At 40.0% G+C, this 22,011-nt stretch overlaps 1 protein-coding gene across 1 annotated transcript in view; it reads right to left on the bottom strand.

Moving 5' to 3' along the window:
* The window catches only part of chrna8 (cholinergic receptor, nicotinic, alpha 8), a 202,823-nt gene that overhangs the window by 5,321 nt on the left and 175,491 nt on the right, over positions 1-22,011 (bottom strand). The window contains exons 8-9 of the mRNA XM_051702363.1: positions 2,791-2,877; positions 2,052-2,161 (exon numbers count right to left, since the gene is read on the bottom strand). Coding sequence (XP_051558323.1) covers positions 2,052-2,161; positions 2,791-2,877 — 197 coding nt within the window. The remainder of the gene's footprint in view (positions 1-2,051; positions 2,162-2,790; positions 2,878-22,011) is intronic.

Here is a 22,011-nt window from a genome sequence, read left to right as displayed (position 1 = left end):
TTTCAATACTCTGAATCTTGGCTGGCAAGTCTGGAAATAGTCCAATTAGTAAAATATGTCCATGTTTATATAAAACAGCATGTCAACTAATGTAAGTAAAATTAAATGACTTACTCATCCGAAATTGTATCCTCGCTAGATCAAGTCGCTCTTCAAAATGTAAACGTTCATCGTCGGAGTCCTGCTCTTCTTCGGAGGAAAATGTGAACTCTTCATCACTATCCAGAACCATCTGTAGAGCTTCCTCACCTGTGTAGCGTGCCATCTTCCAAACGCGCAGAAAAGTGAATGAACTTGATGTTTTTTAAGGCATTGTTGTGGGGGCGTTTACCATTTACACAGATCGCCTCAGCACATTACTGTATGAATAGCGCGCTCTGCTGGTGGGTGGGATCACATTAGCGATAATGAGCTGAGCCAGGAGAAACTGTACCTCGCTTTGTTTCATACAGATTACATTGCAGGATAATATTTGTTTTAAATTTGAATTGTTTTATTTAAAAGTAGACATTTTAAGCTTTCTTTAGACATAAGTTTCATGTTTGTTTGATAAGTATTCATGGAGTTTCACTTCATTTTTGTGACGTGTTCCAGAAAGATGCTCACGGAGACAGAGACGGCTGAAAGCGTACCCTGTTTATTTTCTTTATTTTACAAAAGCACAAGGTTTTGTTGTTATTGTGAGGGTACACAAATAAAAGTAGACCCTTTATAGTTTCTAATGATGTCTTACACTTATCTGTATGCCCAAAAATGACGGAGTATTTTAAGTTGTTTCCGGTGTTATGCGAAAAAAATCCAGCAGGATGCGCCGGAGCGTCCGTCGACTCCAGAGGGTTAACCTCCCCTTCGGGCAGGATGTGGTCTCCATGGTGTCTTTCCCCTTGGGAAAAAGAACACCTTCCCTGACACGAATACATCTGGCCCCAGCTGAATGATTTTTCATTTTTTGTGGGAGAAAAAGAAGAGAAAAGGCCGAAGCGGCTGGTGCAGTCTGTTCCCATTGTAAGTACGTCTTGTCCGCCCCCACCTTTGGGTACGAGGGACCGTGCGACGTTCATGGGGCATTGGGAAGGTTACATGGGGGCCGAGTGCACTTGCTACTAGGCATGCAGTGGCCTGCCTGCACCTGCACCGCCAGTCCACGTAACACAGTTCAGCTGGTTGTGGCGTTTTGTATAGGGACCCCTAGTGTCACTACATCGACACAACGTCGAGTGAGTGACAAATGGGGAACGTCTTGGTTACTGTTGTAACCTCCGTTCCCTGATGGAGGGTACGAGACATTGTGTCCCTCTTGCCACAACACTGAACTAACTGCTGAAATGGCCGGGACTCTGTTTCGGCTCCTCAGCACAAACCTGAATGAGTGGTTGCAAGCCGGCTCCTTTTATACCTGTATGTCCAGGGGAGTGGCATGCAAATTCCACTCACCAATTTTCACTGGCCTTTTCTCAAATATCAGAGGTGTTTGGGGCTCCCAAGGGGGCAACCCCTAGTGTCACTACATCAACACAACATCTCGTTCCCTCCATCAGAGAACGGAGGTTACAACAGTAACCAAAACGTTTTGGGTAAGAAAAAGACTAAAATGTAACTACTTTTTCACTATAAATCTTGCCATCTGCAGTCTTCTTGGTGATCATGATTTGAAGTTCAGTTACACTTCCTCACCATGCATTGTGTAGCGATCAGCGCATGCGTTCAGGCTTCAGTACTTTCCAAAAGCATAGTTTTCATTTACTTCATTATATGTACTTCACGTCCAAAATATAATTGCAAAGTAAATGTCTGCTAACCACTTTGTGTTTACCACTAGATGGTTTCATGACTTTAATAAGGGTGAGGTAGCATAACAGTGCAGTTTTGTGTCTTTGTATTCTTGCATATGTTGCTTGGCATGCAGATGTGAGGGACTTCAATATTTGTTTTTTGTTTTTTAAATTATTACATATAAACATTCCTTTCTCTTTCTCTTTCTCTCTCTCTCATTGCTTTCGTACTAGTGGTGCCCTGAAGTTGCCTGATAAAAACAAAGAGTCTCCACTCACCCATCTTGGCATCTTGCCTCCTTGTGGATCATGATGATGAAACTGCAGGATGAGGACGGTGACAACAACTGACAAGCCCACAATCATCATAGTGCTGGCAAAGTACTGAGCTACAGAGAACCAAAGATGACAGCAGTTGGGTTCAGAAGTATGGGTTTGAGGATCTATATTGAAAATCTGGGATTCAAAATCGAATTTAAATTTGAAACTAATGTTTTAGGATTTTGAAAAGAATTAAAACCAAAAAACATTATGGATCATTACGTTTTGCACAAATTTGTGGATTCCATGTTAACTTGAATACATGCTGTCATTAAAGCAAAAAGGGGACCAACAAATACTAAGAATATTTTTTTTTTAATTCACTTGAATTACGCTGATATCATTTGCAATGAAAAAAATTATATATATATATATATATATATATATATATATATATATATATATATATTACAAGAAGAATGCAAAATAGAAGCTTTTTCACTAGTGGTCTCAGACATCTGGACCCCACTGTATATTGTCTAAAACTTACTACTCTAAATGGTTTATAGGGATATGCAAAATGTTGGTGCTGGGACTACATTTCAGGATTCTCCTCATTGTAAAGTATGTGATAGAATAAAGCATTAAACCAATATCATTACAGTTTTGTCCAAAACCAATCTTATTTAATTTTTAAGAAATATGATCACACTTTTCAAACAATCAACCAATAATCTCAATGAAGTACATGTCTTACCTATGAGAGGAACAGAGTCAGAGGTGGCTGGCATGATCTCAGCCACCAGCAGCATGAAGACTGTTAATGACAGGAGGACAGTGATCCCTAAAATAGGGGGAAATTGAAGGGAAGTATAAAATTATTTTAAGTTCAGTCATGAAACTCTACATGGCACAAGCTGATAGGTTTTTTGAACTTGATATCTGTTAGCCAATTGGCTCACTCACATTTGGTGTGTTAAGACAATTGGCTTGCATGGTGTAAGCTGATAGGTCCTTTGACATGTAATCAGGTAGCCAATAAAATTGTGTATGCACTCTTTGGTTAAATTGCTTAGTTTTGCAAATAAGCCTGTTTGCAGCATGCCGCAATAGATTTTCTCTGAAACCCTCCTCCTCCACAGCTCCATTTGTCTAGTTTTTCTACATAGGGATTGTATGTTTGTCTAAAGGGCCGGGTATACTTTGTTTTCTGCATTCTGGATTGGATTGCGCCCGGCCAACCATGTTGCCTTTCAAAGTATACTTTCTTGACCGCTAACAAATACGAACATGTTTGACGCATGCCCACTACAACTGCTTTGTGACACTCTTTTAGTACAGTCAATGGCTGGTGCAAGCAACAACTATGCGCACAGACAAGGCCTGTGTCCGCGGGTCGAGAAAACCCAGCGCAGACTGTAAATTTGTGTCACGCATACTGACTACGTTTACATGGACACCAAAGTAGCTTATTGCGAGAAAGCGGGTTATTGCAAGAAAGCAGCGTTTCCGTTTGCATGCACTGAATAGGTGGCATACTCTTTGCTCCCATATACATACGGCTCGGTCAGTAAGCAGCTTTCTCCACAGCAACGTAATTTCCCACCGACACTTGTGTAAATAACAAACATGGTATCTGAGGAAGACTTCACTATTTTATTCTCCGTTGCTTCACTTTATTTCCAGATATTCCAGGGTTGTTGCTGTGTTTGTTTCCTTAACTTTCCATCCCGATATACAGTGGAATTGCACTGCAGTAGTGGGGTTTCCCACTTATGTAAAACTCCAGGATTCCCTCAATGTACGTGCCATATACGTAAACGTGAGATGTTTTACATTGGTGTGTGTGAATGTGTATAGTTTATAGTGCATGTGCTTTTACAACTGTAGTCCCAGAAATGTTGAATTCTTTACACTGCGTTGACTTGTTGTTGGGCTCCATCCTATGATGTTTGTTATCTGGCTTTCTGCAAAAACCCTGAAATAAACAGTTTTCTTGAGTGCATGCTAATGTGATCACTGTGCACGGAGTGATCATCAACATGGACAACCGAAGTATACTTTGGCCTCAATTGTGCAGCAAATGCATGTCCACATGCTTTACACGGTATGTCTATGTATGTTCTAGCAGTAGAAAGTCTTCATACTTGCTCTGCAGCAGCAGCGTAACAGATCTATTCTGCCAAGACCAAATCCTATCAGTATGTCATACCCACATTAACATGCTGAATCATTTCAAGAGTTGTCATAACTGAAATGCCATCCACTCATGTGGGTGAAACATCTTTTGCTAGAGAGACACTTGAGCAAATGCACACCTTAAGTTTGGAGGTGCAAGTTAGGGCAAAATCTTTCCAAAAAAAAAAAAAGAAAAAAAAAAAAAGAAATTATATATATATATATATTGGTGCACACTCTTTTACAAGATTATTTTATTACCACTGTTTCGGCAACAAGCCTTTGTCAAGGGACAATTTCCTCACAATGGAGAGCAGTATAAATAGAGTCAGTCGTTACACGCAGGTGAAAGCAATTACATCACAATGGATGTTTAGCTAACAAGCCTGTCTCAACCAGTTAAGACAATTGAGATATCAGGCTGATTTGTATGTCACAAGAAACATTACTTAAGTACATTTAAAACCATGAGATACAATTAAATCCTAAAGAGCCACCACATCATATCATAAGAGAACCCTATGCACAAACCATACACACACACACACACACACACACACACACACACACAACCATCAATTGTTTGAGAGAACTCCCAACCTTCAATTTAAGATGTGTACAAAATAGATTTAATTTCCTCATTTGTAAAAAACAACTCAATTCAAAATCAACATTCAAACCATGAGGCACCAAAGTTTTTAATCTGTGTATCCGAAAGGCTTCTCATTTCAGCAAGAGTTGATCCAAATCCCCACCTCTTCTTGGTAGTGACACCTTCTCAATACTTATATATCGTAAAGATGCAACTGGATGATTATGTTCTATAAAATGTGCTGCTAATGGGTAATTTATATTTTTACATCTTATAGTACTATGATGTTCTGCAGTTTGTGTTTTTAATTCCCTGCTTGTTTTTCCCACATGTGATTTACAGCAAGGACACATTATTAAGTTAATCACAGCTTTTATTTTGCAGCTTATTGTACCTTTTATCGGAATACATTTTCCAGTGTGAGGATGTTTGAATTACATACAACGATATGTGTAGTTACATTTGTTACATTCAACACAACGACGGTTACCTTCTGGGATAGGTGTCAACATGCCATGTAATTTCACAGGTGGAGAAGAGATCAAGTCAGCCTTAACCAAGTAGTTTCTTAAATGATGTCCTCTTTTGAACACTGTAAATGGAGGGTCCTGAAAAACACCAAGTCTCTTACCCGATTGTAAAATATGCCAAAGTTGATTTATGATTTTCTTAATTTGCTCTGAACATTTAATATATTTAATGGTAAATACAATTGAGAACTTTTTTGGCGTTTCTCTTTTTTCTTGAATAGGTCTAAACAGAATTGTTTTTAATTTTTATCTTCTTCAGGTTGTAACTGTTTGACATTATAGCCTCTGCAATAAAAACGTTTCTTCATACCATTCAAATTCCTATTAAGATCTTCTGGTCTACTACATATTGTTTTTATCTGACGAAATTGACTATATGGAAGACTATTCTTTAAAGGTAACGGATGGTAAGAATCAGCTCTCAGTAATGTATTTCGGGCTGTAGGTTTCCTAAAAAGGTCTGTATGAAGCTAATTTCTTTTACAATCCATAAATTCAGAAAACTGATTTGGTTCTGATCAGCATCCATGGTCAAATTTAAATATTCAGAGCAATTATTTAAGTATTGGTGGAAAGAGGGAGGTCACGTGATGCCATGCAAGGGGCAGACGTGTGAGCGACGAGCTCTGCGCACTTTGCTAAATTTTTAATTATTTTCATGTTATAATCTGGTGAATTTTGATACACCCAGTTACACATTTGCTCTTTGATGCAAAACATGGCAAAGAAGACAAAATCCTTGGGCTCTGGAGACATAAAAAGACACTTACGTGTTCAGGATGAAAGCCCCGACAGGCCTACAGACCGGGGACTCGATTTGGATGGTGCAGCGGGAGAGGAGATCCAGCATCAGTTGTCCAACATGTCGGTGATGCTGATGAAGATTCTTGCTGACTTGGAGGATCTCGCTGTAATATGTTGATCGATTACGAAATAAAATTCTCTGAACTAGTTACAAGAGTGACTGATGTTGAGAGACGAATCGATTTTTTGGAATCTTCGGAGAGGGAATTAACTGCTAATCCGCCCGCGACCAAAGTTGATTTGGAACATCTCCTTGAAAAGCTTGAAGATCTTGAGAATAGAAGCCGCAGGAATAACGTTCGAATTGTTGGAATTCCTGAGCATGAGGAGGGCAGAGATATAGTGAAATTCCTAGATGAGTATTTCCCGAGTCTGCTCGACATAACAGGCCACAAGCTGGAAATCGAGCGAGCTCACAGAGTCCCAGCTCACAGATTCGCTGAGGGAGAAAGGCCCCGATCGATTCTGGCCAGATTTCTGAGATCATCCGATAAAGATCTTGTGTTGCGCCAGGCGAGGAGCAAAGGGAAGCTTTCTTGGAAGAACCATAATATTTTCTTGTTCCCGGACTTTGCGAGTTCGACAAGAGAGAAATGCGATCGGTTCAAGGAATGTAAGAAACTCTTACATCGGCGAAAGATCACTTTTGCTCTGATGTTTCCGGCCAAACTGAGAACAGAAACGAAGGACGGTCGCAAAGTATTTACATGTCCCAATCAGGCAATGTCTTTTATTGAATCAATGGGTGAGTAAACCATTGGGTGTTTCTCATGTGAGTGGGTCGACTCGCTGTACTTACTCTTGAGGAAGCTGGGCATCATTTTGGTTTCTTTTTTCTTTTTGCCTTGGCTCCGCCTAGCGGCTGGAGTTTGTTTTGTGAACAACACTTTCCTTAAAGAAACTTTTGCATTGACAAAAGATTATTTTGCATTGAAGTTCCCGGTTTGAGAGTGGACACTACGGATGACCGCAAAATATCTACATGCACACTGTAACGTCTGTGTAAGATCAGTGATGGTTAATTACACTTTGTTTAAAAAAACCCTTTTAGCCTTTTGACATTTGCATATAAATTACTGACCTGGCCTCCGCGTTTACATTTATATGGGTGCTAAATTGCAGATGGTCTTTATCACTATCAAAAGGATGCTAAAACAGGTCGCCTCTGGAGTGTCTCCATCAAGCTTCAAACACATTCCACAGAAAGGGGGTGACCCCCCGTGCCAGGCACCAGAGCAGTTGTCTGTCTCCAGTAATTCCAATACACGTCACACACACACCTAAAGACATTTTCTCTATTTAGGCCATAGTAAGCAGTTATAAATGTATCTGCTATATGCATGTGTTGTATGTATATTCCCCTATTATATTAACTTAGTTAAAACCCTTTACTTGTATTAGTTAGACGTTAAACGCCTATATTCAAGTGTATGAGTGTATCTCTGCTTTAATATCGTCTGGAGGTTACCTTCTTGGTATCAAAATGATCTTCTCTTTATTTCTCACACCATAATGTACACCATATGATCGTGAAATGCATCGAACAATTCTTACTATGTTTTGAATTAAAAGCTGCAATAGCGGTCCAGATCAGCAATAAAATGCGAATGGGCCATAAACGGAGACAAAGGATGTCTCTCCCGCTCAAAATGCATGCCTCTGATTGGCCACTCCACCCACAAAATGGGTGCGGCAATGAACTATCAAAACTCCAGAACGCAGACTAATCATCGCTCAAAACTCTTCTTCTTGAGACCAACACACTCCAAAAACTCTCCTTTTGAGTTTAACCTTCTGGCAGTGTTTACCTTCAAGTAACTTTGTGGATTTCCTGTGGACTTCTTCAACTCACTCCTAAAGAAATCGTCGAGAACCTTGTCTACCGCATCAAGACTCTTATTCAGCAACAAACCAATGCAAGTAACCATTTACAACTGATTAGATGCGCGTTTAAGTTTGAACCCCTTTTAAGGTGAATTGTGCCTCTGATGATTCTCATTTAGGTTGTGGTTAACTGATGTGAATTACTGCCTTCTTTGCTCTCTCTCTCTCTCTCTCCTTTCCTTACTTTCCTTCATTCTATATATGTATGTTTTGCTTAGTTTGTTTGTATGTTAGTTATAGTTTCATTTATTAAATCCCTTATATTCACAATTGATTGTCTCTGTGTTCCGCTCACAATTCAAAGTCACTGAATGTTGCTCCTTGCTACATGCTAAACTACTGCTAGCACTGTATAAGTAGGAAGGCTATTGTTTCTTGGCCAGGAAAGTAATCTTCCTAGAATTGATAAATAATTATATTGCCTGCTCGGTGGACGGACAGATCAAGTAATTGTAATATCGATTCTGCTACAGTTAATTCTAAGATCTAATCTAAATATTTATTATTAATTATAACCAGTTATAATTAATTATAAATAATTCCCTTTTAAGCTAATTTGCTACAACACACAAAGGATGTCTTTTATAAAGTTGACGGATTGTGTAAGTCATGGTATATACTTTTATGTGGCCTCCGAGTGAATTGACTCGACCATCCAGGGAACCGGGATGCCGGTTTTGTTTCTTTTTGTATTGGTTCCGCCTAGCAGCTGGAGCTTGTTCTATTGAATAACACTCCTTTGGAACAGCTGTGGATTAATCTGTTCGTTCTTTGTGCTTATTCCTCCTGCTGGCTGTAGTTGAGTATTTTTACGGGACATTGGAATGATTACGTCATCCATTGAACTCATTACAGCCAGCTCACTGAACATATCTGAACAGTTTTATATCAGCTGGAATTTGTTTTGTGGAAGATCACACCTTTGAGACAGTTCTGTGAATGAATCTACACATTCTTTGTGTTCATTCTTCCTATTGGCTGGGTTTATTTGACAAAGTATTTTCTGTTATGTAATTTTGCCTCACAAATTTGTGAGGCAAAATTGTGCAATCCGATGGCAAAGTTGTCGTAGGGGCTCGTGGGCGTTCATGGACCTTTTGAGTTTAGAGGGATTGTCGCCAGTTGGCACTTTCGTGCGTGGGGTTAATGACCACATTTTCCTTTTTTCTGTTTGTTTTGTTCGGGGGGAAGTTCAGGGTTTGATTGATTCACTAATGGGGAATGTGGTCTGTATAATTTTGTTTTTGACACAATTTATTTTTTCTACTATATAAAAATGTCAAATGTATTATCTCTCTCCACGTGGAATGTGAATGGGTTGGGGCACCCCATAAAAAGAAGGAAGGTTATTACTTTTCTGAAACATAAGAAATATGATATGGTGTTTCTTCAAGAAACACATCTCTCCCCGCAGGAAGCTGAAAAATTTGGGAAGATATGGGGTGGACATGTTTTTTTTTTAATGCTGGCTCAAGTAAGAGCAAAGGAGTCATTATATTGGTAAATAAACATTTACAATTCAAATGTCTCAAACAGACTAAAGATAAATTAGGGAGAGTCATTATTGTTTTTGCTGAAATTCAGGGGCAAAGGTTGATTTTGGCTAATATTTACGCACCTAACGCTGATGATCGGGGCTTTTTTATAGATCTTGAAGGGATGCTGCAAACCGCTGGCACCCCTCATGATATAATATTGGGAGGAGACTTTAATCGTTTGATGGACTCAGTCCTTGATCACAGTGAAGCAAAAATGTGTAAACCCCCTAGAGCAACACTGGCGCTTCACAGGATGTGTAAAAATCTTGGTCTTACGGATATTTGGAGACTTTTGAACCCATCTGTTAGGGACTATACATTTTTTTCATCAGTCCATAAGATTTGTTCTAGAATAGTTGTTTTTTTTTTTTTTTGATATCCAAATCCCTCATTTCATCTGTTGTGAATTGCTCAATTGGAAACATTTTAGTTTCGGATCACGCCCTGATGAGTTTAGAGGTGATGCCACATATAGAGAAAAAGAAATCATATAGTTGCCACCTTAATGTGTCCCTTTTGTAAAATCCCGATTTCCAACAAATGTTAAAGACTGAAATCAATGTTTATATGGAGACCAACTGGTCCTCAGTATCCTCTATGGGCATGGCTTGGGAGGCACTTGAGGCGGTTCTTAGGGGCCGGATCATACAGTATGCCTCATTCATCAAAAAATCCAAAGCACGAGAACTCGTGGAGTTGGAAGGAAATATTAAAAGTGCAGAGGCAAAGCTGTAGTGCTGTATGTCAGCTGATGGCCTCAGAGAATTGACCCGATTGAAATATCGATATAATACTATTTTGTCGCAGAAAGTGGAGTTTTGGTTGTTCAGGGCAAGACAGTCATACTTTGAGTGGGGTGACAAAGCAGGGAAGCTTTTGGCTAGATATATAAAGAGAGAGAGTCTCTTTCTATTATTCCCTTAGTGAAATCTGCTGGTGGTGAAATTTTTACCTCAGCCATTAATATTAATAATGCCTTTAAAGAATTCTATATTGATCTTTATAGTTCCACGTCTTCATCTACTGATAAAGATATTAGAAACTTTGTGGAACCACTAGATCTTCCTAAACTGACGATTGAGCAAAAAAACTCTCTTGATTCTGAGATAACCTTGGAGGAGCTTGCTGAGGTATTTAAGTCCCTACCTACTGGCAAGGCTCCGGGGACAGATGGTTTTGCCGCAGAATTTTTTAGATCTTATGCTACAGAACTGGCTCCACTTTTGTTAGAAGTTTATACTGAATCATTAAAGAATGGAAAGCTTCCTCCAACCATGACACAAGCCCGGATTAGTCTGATTCTTAAAAAGGACAAAGATCCAAGCGAGTGTAAAAGTTACCGTCCAATCTCCCTGATCAAACTAGATGTAAAAATATTGTCAAAAATTTTGGCCAACCGATTAAGTAAGGTTATGACATCTCTTATACATATAGATCAGGTGGAATTTATTCTCATCAATATCATGTGGTCAGTGGCGAATGATCAGTCTCCGGTCGCTGCCATCTCACTTGATGCCGAAAAGGCGTAAGATGTGGTAGAATGGGATTATCTTTTTAAGGTTTTGGAAATATATGGGTTCGGGAGTAAATTTATTGTTTGGATTAAGTTACTTTATAGACACCCTGTAGCAGCGGTACAAACAAATGGATTAATGTCAGATTATTTTACTCTGGATAGGGGCACTCGGCAGGGCTGACCTCTTTCCCCTTTATTGTTCTGGCTTGCCCTGGAAGATTTCTGGACTCAAGATGGCACCGAGAATGGCTGCTGTGTTGCGAACCCCGACACAACATGGTAGTGTTTTGTTTGTTTTGTTTACAGTTCTTATGTTTTTTGTCTTTGATGTTGTCTGCCTTATTGTCTACGACAGACAAACACTTTTGGACATTGGTTCAGCAATTATACACCGTAAACCAGACTTCAAATTTCTCAATGCCGACCCGCTGTTTACAAACACACCAGCGGAGCCCTTTGTCTGGGCTGCCCGGCCGCGGAAACGCAGGAGGAAAAGGGGAAACAGAACCGCCATTCTCATCAGAGTAAGACGCTGTGCAAATCGACCCCTGCTACCCAGTATTCTACTGGCAAATGTTCAGTCTCTGGATAACAAGCTCTGCGAGCTGAAAGCGCGGATCTCTTTCCAACGAGAGACGAGGGACTGCTACATTATCTGCCTTACAGAAACGTGGATGTCTGCAGAGATTCCAGACTCAGCCATTGAACCCACGGGGTTCTCATGCACTGAGTGGACAGAGTGAAAGACCTCTCAGGTAAAAGCAGAGGTGGTGGTGTATGTTTTATGATCAACAAATCCTGGTGTGATCAGAGGAACATATATTCTATCAAGTCTTTCTGCTCTCCTGATCTGGAATTTCTCATGCTTCTGTGTTGACCATTCTGGCTACCGAGGGAATTCACAGCGGTCATTATCACTGCTGTGTACATCCCGCCAGAAGCCGACACAGACTGGGCACCCAAGGAACTGTACGGGATTATAAGCAAACAGGAAGCTGCGCACCCTGAGGCTGCATTCATTGTGACCGGGGACTTTAACAAAGCCAGTTTCAAATCAGTCGCACCAAAATACCACCAACACATCAGTTTCAACATACAAGGGGACCGGGTTTTGGACCATTGCTACTCTCCTTCCCTCGATAGCTACAAATCCCTCCCCCGCCCACCATTTGGCAAATCGGACCACTCTTCCATTCTGCTTCTGCCCGCTTACAGGCAGAAACTGAAACAGGAAGCACCCACCCTCAGAACGATCCAGTGCTGGTCGGACCAATCAGACTCTATGCTACAAGATTGTTTTGATCACGCGGACTGGGAGATGTTCCGGTCAACCTCTGATGACGACATCGAGCTTTATGCTGATAGCGTAACTTGTTTCATCAGAAAGTGCGTAGAGGACGTCGTTCCAACCAAAACAATACAGATCTATCCAAACCAGAAGCCATGGATTAATAGCGATGTTTGCACGGCACTTAATGTGCTGACCTCCGCTTTTAATTCCGGGAACACGGAGGAGCATAAACAAGCCAGTTATGCACTCCGCAAAACTATCAGAGCAGCCAAATGCCAGTACAGGAACAAGACTGAAGGACAGTTTAACACCACCAACTCTAGAAGCATGTGGCAGGGAATTAATATCATCACAGACTTTAAAGGGAATAAAAACTCCGCCATGAACACCGCTGCCTCTCTCCTAGATGAGCTAAATACTTTTTATGCTCGTTTTGAGGGAAATAACACCACACTCGTGGAGAGAGCTCTCGCTGCCGAAGCTACATAGGTTAGTTCACTCTCTGTCTCTGTAGTGGATGTAACCCGATCCTTTCGACGGGTGAATATATCCGCAAAGCCGCGGGTCCAGACGGCATTCCGGGCCGCGTCATCAAAGCATGCACGAGCCAACTGGCTGGTGTTTTTACGGACATTTTCAACCTTTCCCTCTCCTTGTCTGTAGTCCCCACATGCTTTAAAATGTCCACCATTGTGCCTGTACCAAAGCAATCCAAATTACATTACATCTGCTCTGTGCTGCCTCTCTCACTGGACCCATTGCAGTTTGCTTACCACAACAACCACTCCACTGATGATGCCATTGCATCTGCAATACACACTGCTCTCTCCCACCTGGAAAAAAGAACACTTATGTGAGAATGCTGTTTGTAGGCTACAGCTCAGCATTCAACACCATAGTGCCCTCCAAGCTTGATGAGAAACTCTGGGCTCTGGGCTTAAACAGCTCACTGTGCAGCTGGATCCTGGACTTCCTGTCAAGCAGATGCCAGGTGGTTAGAATAGGCAGCAACATCTCCTCATCACTGACCCTCAACACTGGAGCCCCGCAGGGCTGTGTTCTCAGCCCACTCCTGTATTCCCTGTACATACATGACTGTGTGGCAACACACAGCTCCAATGCCATCATTAAGTTTGCTGATGATACGACGGTGGTAGGTCTGATCACTGACAATAATGAAACAGCCTACAAAGAGGAGGTGCACACTCTGACACAATGTTTTCAGGAGCACAACATCTCCCTCAACATCAGTAAGACAAAGGAGCTTGTGGTGGACTTCAGAAGAAAAGACAGAGAACACAGCCCCATCACCATCAATGGAGCACCAGTGGAGAGAGTCAGCAGCTTCAAGTTCCTGGGTGTCCACATCACTGAGGAACTCACATGGTCTGTCCACACTGAGGCCGTTGTGAAGAAGGCTCATCGGCGCCTCTTCTTCCTGAGACGGCTGAGGAAGTTTGGAATGAACCGCCAAATCCTCACACAGTTCTACACCTGCACTGTAGAGAGCATCCTGACTGGCTGCATCTCCACCTGGTACGGCAATAGCACCGCCCACAACCGCAAAGCACTGCAAAGGGTGGTGCGAACTGCCAGACACATCATCGGAGGTGAGCTTCCCTCCCTCCAGGACATATATACAAGGCGGTGTGTGAGACTCCAGCCACCCGAGTCATGAGCTGTTCTCACTGCTACCATCAGGCAGGCGGTATTGCAGCATCAGGACCCGCACCAGCCGACTTCATGATAGCTTCTTCCCCCAAGCAATCAGACTTTTGAACTCTTGATCTCCCATGATCAACATACATCAGCACTGCACTTTATTACTCTTACTCTTATATCTCACACCGGATTGTCATAAATTACATTATTATTATATTAGATTCTCTCTTAACAACTTACTATCAACCGACAGCCTGAATGTCAGTACAGTACAATACAACCTACTGTATATTCTATATATACTTTTTTATTGTATAATGTGTATTCTATATTGTGTGTTTTGTATACTTTACAGTGTATGTTATTATTTGTATATTGTGTTGTGTGTAATAATGTGTATATTAGACTTTAATTGTGTTGTGTTAATCTGATGTTTATTGTAAATTGGTATATGTCTCATCACTGTCACGACTGCTATGTTGCTCGGAACTGCACCCAAGAATTTCATGCACTATTGCACTTGTGTATATGGTTGTGAGACAATAAAAGTGATTTGATTTGATTTGGAACCATTAGCAGCCGCGATAAGAAAGGAGGATGATTTTCCAGGGGTGATGGCGGGAGGTATGGCGCATAAGCTTCTGCTTTACGCAGATGATATTTTATTATTTGTCTCTGAACCTACTAGATCTATGCCTTGCCTCCAAAAAATTATTAATTCCTTTTCCAAGTTCTCAGGATACAAAGTTAATTGGTCTAAATCCGAGGTTTTGGCACTGACAGCGTACTGTCCAGTAACGGCTTTCCAGCTGGGTGCCTTCCAATGGCCCAAACAGGGCATTAAGTTTTGGGGATTTTATTCCCAGCAAATTTGTCTGATTTAGTTAGTGTTAATTTTGACCCTTTAATAAAAAGATTTTCGAGCGATGTGGGCAGGTGGGCTTCATTACATTTATCTATGATTGGGAAGGTTAATGTTATTAAAATGAACCGTATTCCAAAATTTAACTACCTGCTACAATCTCTCCTGGTAGATGTCCCCCCCCCCTCTTATTTCAAGCAATTTGATAACATAGTGAAGTCCTTCATTTGGAATGGTAAACATCCCAGATTACACTTCAGTAAGTTACATAGGCCGATGGACATAGGAGGGCTAGTCCTACCCAAGATTCTGTTTTATTATTATGCATTTGGTCTCAGACATTTGGCTCATTGGTCACTTCCACCTGAAAGAGCCCCTCCCTGGTTCTGCATTGAACAAGAACTGCTTGCCCCTATTTTGCCATTGCAAAGCCTTTCCATCAAATTAACCAGAGAAGTTAAATCACACCCCGTCATTTCACATTTGCACTCAGTATGGACAAAAGTGTCCAGAGTGTTTAACTCAGATAATTATCTAAATGTTGCCTCGAGCCTATGGCTAAACCCCAAACTATGCATTAATAAGTGCCCTTTTTGTTGGTCAGAGTGGATTGCGAGGGGGGTTAATACACTCGGTGATCTTTATGAGAGTGGTGTGATGAGATCCTTTGAAAATTTGGTTCAATATTTTGGGATCCCCAGATCTCAATTTTTTTAGGTATCTTCAGTTACACCACTTGCTCTGTACTATTTTTGGGAGTAGCATACACCACCCTTAAGCAGCAGATACTCTAGGAGAGGTGACTTCTGCTTTTGGAAAAGGTCATGAGGCATCAGTGAATTACTCTCTGTTAATTCAGAGTCTGGGGGACAGAACTTCGACTTCTCTCAAGAGATTGTGGGAGAAAGATTTGAACTTGGTATTGGAGGAGGGAGTGTGGAATAGGATTCTAAAAAACATTAAGTCTACATCTAGAGATGCAAGGGTCCGTCTGATGCAATTTAAGATTTTGCATCGATTATATTGGACCCATTCTAGATTGTATAGGCTGGGTTTAAAAGACACACCCACCTGTTGGCGTTGCCAGTTGGAGGATGGAGATTTATTACATGCCTTCTGGTCATGTTCGAGGATTCAGGAGTTTTGGTTAAGAGTCCAGAATTTTGTTTCTGAGGTCCTGGGCACTCAGGTTCTGTTTTGTCCCAGACTTTGTGTGTTGGGCGATGGGGCAGTTATGGATATAGCTGATGGGTATGTAAAGAGGTGGGTCCTCACCAGCGTGATGATCGGGAGACAGATAATTGTGAGGGGATGGAAGTCAATGGGCGCTCCCTCTTTTTATGAATGGTGCACCGAATTGTGCAAGGTAGTGTCATTTGAAGAGATGTCATATAGACGGCTTGGCAATTCGGCTGCATATGATAAGAAATGGGGCAGGTTTTTGGACTTTTTGAGGGGTGCTGGTACAAAAAACACTGGTAAAGTATTGGTGGAAAGAGTCAAGTTGTTCAACACTTCCCTTAAAAAGACACTTCCCCAATCATCCAAATATCTCTTCCAAATCAACACATTAGTAATAAAGTCATACTGTGAACTTCAAAAAGACCCATATATAAGTTTGCAAAAGAGGGTGCAAATGCACTCTCCATGGCCACACTTAATTGTGAGAGAGTACAATTTCAGTTAAGGTGTTAATACACTCATTAGAAGGAGCTGAATCAACATTATGTTTTGATAAGAAATTAGTCATGGACTCAATGCCTTCCTTATGTGGTATACTTGTATAGAAGGATTGAACATCAAAAGATACAAGTAGAATATCATTAGGGACAGGATTGATTGAATCAATAAGGACAATATATGACTAGTGTCCTTTAGAAAAGATTGCCAGTAAGTCGGAGTGATAGGGTTCTTGATCTTTAAGAACTCAAATTCCCTTTTAGTAATCTGACCAGTTTGAAAGAGTGAGTCAAGAGTTTCATGAATCTGATATTTAAATAACATAGTCGGATCACCTGGTATTTTTCTGTAAAAATCAAAATCTGAAAGGTGTCTTTCACATTCCTTTACATAGTCAACATTATTCTGAATGACAGTTGCGCCTCCTTTATTGGCTGGTTTAATTATAATTATTTTATCAGATTGTAGATTATGCAGTGCATTTCTTTTGTCTTTTGACAAATTGTCACATCTTTTTGTCGCTTAATAGGATCTCAATATCATATTCTATTAGTCTAAAATAGGTCTCAACAGATGCATTTCGATTTAGAGTAAATGATCTTTTAATTTTAAAAGGTCTCACATAATTTTCACCATTAAGTGATACTTGACAATGAGGTTGATCAAACTGTGTACTAAAAAATTCCTTAATTCTGATATTTTTAAAGAATTTAAACAAACCAACATTAATGTCAATATCCTTTGCTTCAAAAGGTGGAACAAATGACAACCCCTTAATAAGAACCAAAATATGAGATGTACTCAGTGTCTTACTAGAAAGGTTGAACACTGTCACTTCCTGGTTATCACCCATGATCGAGTCCATGGTCTTCTGCTGGCTTGTCTTCTTTTCCCACCTAGTGTGTGAGAATCATCTTCTCAGTGCTGTTATGGTCACATCTGCATTGACCGGCAGATAAATAAACTTGAACTAGAGGTAGTACATATGGAAATGGATGTCAAGTCAGATGATTGTGGTTGTTCTTGTCAGGGATATGGGAGTACCAGTTGGTAGGTTGTGTTTGGAAGTTCTCCAGTACACATATCGCTGTACGTCATCCAAAAATCCTCACACTGGAAAATCTATTCCAATTATTATAATCAAAAAGTTATAATAAACTGCAAAACAAAAGCTGTGATTTACTTAACTTGTCCTTGCGGTATATCATATGTGGGAAAAACAAGCAGGGAATTAAAACACATATTGCAGAACACCATAGTACCATAAGATGTAAAAATATAAATTACCCATTAGCAGCACATTTTATAGAACATAATCATCCAGTTGCATCATTACGTTATATAGGTATTGAGAAGGTGTCACTACCAAGAAAATGTGGGGATTTGGATCAACTCTTGCTGAAACAAGAAGCCTTTTGGATACACAGATTAAAAACTTTGGTGCCGCATGGTTAGAATGTTGATTTTGAATTGAGTTTGAGTTTTTTTTTATAAATGAGGAAATAAAATCTATTTTGTACACATCGTGAATTGAAGGTTGGGAGTTCTCTAAAACAATTGATGGTTGTGTGTGTGTGTGTGTATGTGTATATGTATGTATAAGTGTATGTGTATATATATATATATATATATATATATATATATATATATATACACACACACACACAGTTGAAGTCAGAAGTTTACATACTCTTAAGCTGATGTCATTAAAACTCATTTTTTAACCACTCCACAGATTTAATATTAGCATACTATAGTTTTGGCAAGTCATTTAGGACATCTACTTTGTGCATGACACGAGTAATTTTTCCACAATTGTTTACAGACAGATTGTTTCACTTTTAATTGACTATATCACAATTCCAGTGGGTCAGAAGTTTACATTCACTAAGTTAACTGTGCCTTTAAGCAGCTTGGAAAATTCCAGAAAATTATGTCAAGCCTGTAGACAATTAGCCAATTATCTTCTGATTGGAGATGTATTGAATTGGAGGTGTACCTGTAGATGTATTTTAAGGCCTACCTTCAAACTCAGTGCCTCTTTGCTTGACATCATGGGAAAATCAAAAGAAATCAGCCAAAACCTCAGAAAAAAATACTGTGGACCTCCACAAGTCTGGTTCATCCTTGGGAGCAATTTCCAAATGCCTGAAGGTACCACGTCGATATGTACAAACAATAGTACGCAAGTATAAACACCATGGGACCACGCAGCCATCATACCACTCAGGAAGGAGATGCATTCTGTCTCCTAGAGATGAACGTAGTTTGGTGCGAAAAGTGCAAATCAATCCCAGAACAACTGCAAAGGACCTCATGAAGATGCTGGAGGAAACAGGTAGACAAGTATCTATATCCACAGTAAAACGAGTCCTATATCGAAATAACCTGAAAGGCTGCTCAGCAAGGAAGAAGCCACTGCTCCAAAACCACCATAAAAAAGCCAGACTACAGTTTGCAAGTGCACATGGGGACAAAAATCGTACTTTTTGGATAAATTTCCTCTGGTCTGATGAAACAAAAATTGAACTGTTTGGCCATAGTGACCATCGTTATGTTTGGAGGAAAAAGGGTGAGGCTTGCAAGCCGAAGAACACCATCCCGACCGTGAAGCATGGGAGTGGCAGCATCATGTTGTGGGGTTACTTTGCTGCAGGAGGGACTGGTGCACTTCACAAAAAAGATGGCATCATGAGGAAAGAAAATTATGTGGATATATTGAAGCAACATTTCAAGACATCAGTCAGGATGTTAAAGCTCGGTCGCAAATGGGTCTTCCAAATGGACAATGACCCCAAGCATACCTCCAAAGCTGTGGCAAAATGGTTTAAGGACAACAAAGTCAAGGTATTGGAGTGGCCATCACAATGCCCTGACCTCAATACAATAGAACATTTGTGGGCAGAACTGAAAAAGCTTGTGCAAGCAAGGTGGCCTACAAACCTGACTCAGTTACACCAGTTCTGTCTGGAGGAATGGGCCAAAATTCCAGCAATTTATTATGAGAAGCTTATGGAAGGTTACCAAAAACGTTTGACCCAAGTTAAACAATTTAAAGGCAATGCTACCAAATACTAATAAAGCATATGTAAACTTCTGACCCACTGGGAATGTGATGAAAGAAATAAAAGCTGAAATAAATCCTTCTCTCTTCTCTTAAAATAAAGTAGTTATCCTAACTGACCTATGACAGGGATTTTTTCCACATTTAAATGTCAGGAATTGTGAAAAAGAGTTTAAATGTATTTGGCTAAGGTGTATGTAAGCTTCTGACTTCAACTGTATATATACAGATGAAGTCAGAAGTTTACAAACATTTAGGTTGAAGTCATTAAAACTCATTTTTTTAACCACTCCACATTTCATATTAGCAAACTATAGTTTTGTTAACAAATTGTTTAGGACATCTACTTTGTGCATGACATGAGTAATTTTTCCAACAATTGTTTACAGACAGATTGTCTCAATTTTAATCGACTACAGGTGCATCTCAATAAATTAGAATGTCGTGGAAAAGTTCATTTATTTCAGTAATTCAACTCAAATTGTGAAACTTGTGTATTAAATAAATTCAATGCACACAGACTGAAGTAGTTTAAGTCTTTGGTTCTTTTAATTGTGATGATTTTGACTCACATTTAACAAAAACCCACCAATTCACTATCTCAAAAAATTAGAATATGGTGACATGCCAATCAACTAATCAACTCAAAACACCTGCAAAGGTTTCCTGAGCCTTCAAAATGGTCTCTCAGTTTGGTTCACTAGGCTACACAATCATGGGGAAGACTGCTGATCTGACAGTTGTCCAGAAGACAATCATTGACACCCTTCATAAGGAGGGTAAGCCACAAACATTCATTGCCAAAGAAGCTGGCTGTTCAAAGAGTGCTGTATCCAAGTATGTTAACAGAAAGTTGAGTGGAAGGAAAAAGTGTGGAAGAAAAAGATGCACAACCAACCGAGAGAACCGCAGCCTTATGAGGATTGTCAAGTAAAATCGATTCAAGAATTTGGGTGAACTTCACAAGGAATGGACTGAAGCTGGGGTCAAGGCATCAAGAGCCACCACACACAGACGTGTCAAGGAATTTGGCTACAGTTGTCGTATTCCTCTTGTTAAGCCACTCCTGAACCACAAACAATGTCAGAGGCGTCTTACCTGGGCTAAGGAGAAGAAGAACTGGACTGTTGCCCAGTGGTCCAAAGTCCTCTTTTCAGATGAGAGCAAGTTTTGTATTTCATTTGGAAACCAAGGTCCTAGAGTCTGGAGGAAGGGTGGAGAAGCTCATAGTCCAAGTTGCTTGAAGTCCAGTGTTAAGTTTCCACAGTCTGTGATGATTTGGGGTGCAATGTCATCTGCTGGTGTTGGTCCATTGTGTTTTTTGAAAACCAAAGTCACTGCACCCGTTTACCAAGACATTTTGGAGCACTTCATGCTTCCTTCTGCTGACCAGCTTTTTAAAGATGCTGATTTCATTTTCCAGCAGGATTTGGCACCTGCCCACACTGCCAAAAGCACCAAAAGTTGGTTAAATGACCATGGTGTTGGTGTGCTTGACTGGCCAGCAAACTCACCAGACCTGAACCCCATAGAGAATCTATGGGGTATTGTCAAGAGGAAAATGAGAAACAAGAGACCAAAAAATGCAGATGAGCTGAAGGCCACTGTCAAAGAAACCTGGGCTTCCATACCACCTCAGCAGTGCCACAAACTGATCACCTCCATGCCACGCCGAATTGAGGCAGTGATTAAAGCAAAAGGAGCCCCTACCAAGTATTGAGTACATATACAGTAAATGAACATACTTTCCAGAAGGCCAACAATTCACTAAAAATGTTTTTTTTTTATTGGTCTTATGACGTATTCTAATTTTTTGAGATAGTGAATTGGGTGGGTTTTTGTTAAATATGAGCCAAAATCATCACAATTAAAAGAACCAAAGACTTAAACTACTTCAGTCTGTGTGCATTTAATTTATTTAATACACGAGTTTCACAATTTGAGTTGAATTACTGAAATAAATGAACTTTTCCATGACATTCTAATTTATTGAGATGCACCTGTATATCACAATTCCAGTGGGTCAAAAGTTTGCATACACTAAGTTAACTGTGCCTTTAAGCAGCTTGGAAAATTCCAGAAAATTATATCAAGACTTTAGGCTTTTGGGCACTTTGTTCAGGAGCGGTTTTGGTTATTAGCAATAATTAATAATTATGAAAGATAATTATTAATTTTTAAAATCAATAGAATATTGATTAGAATCAACATTAGCTTTTTAATACTTTAAATCAACAATCATCAAAGATAACTATCAATTATCAAATTCAATATTAATTATTATCAAAGATAATTATTTATTATTCAAATCAATAGAACATTATTAGAATCAGCATTAGCTTATTAATCCTTCAAATCAACAATCATTAAAGTCCAG

Source organism: Myxocyprinus asiaticus, chromosome 7 (genome assembly GCF_019703515.2).
Source record: "Myxocyprinus asiaticus isolate MX2 ecotype Aquarium Trade chromosome 7, UBuf_Myxa_2, whole genome shotgun sequence".
NCBI lineage: Eukaryota > Metazoa > Chordata > Actinopteri > Cypriniformes > Catostomidae > Myxocyprinus > Myxocyprinus asiaticus.
This window is presented reverse-complemented; position numbering and strand designations above follow the sequence as displayed.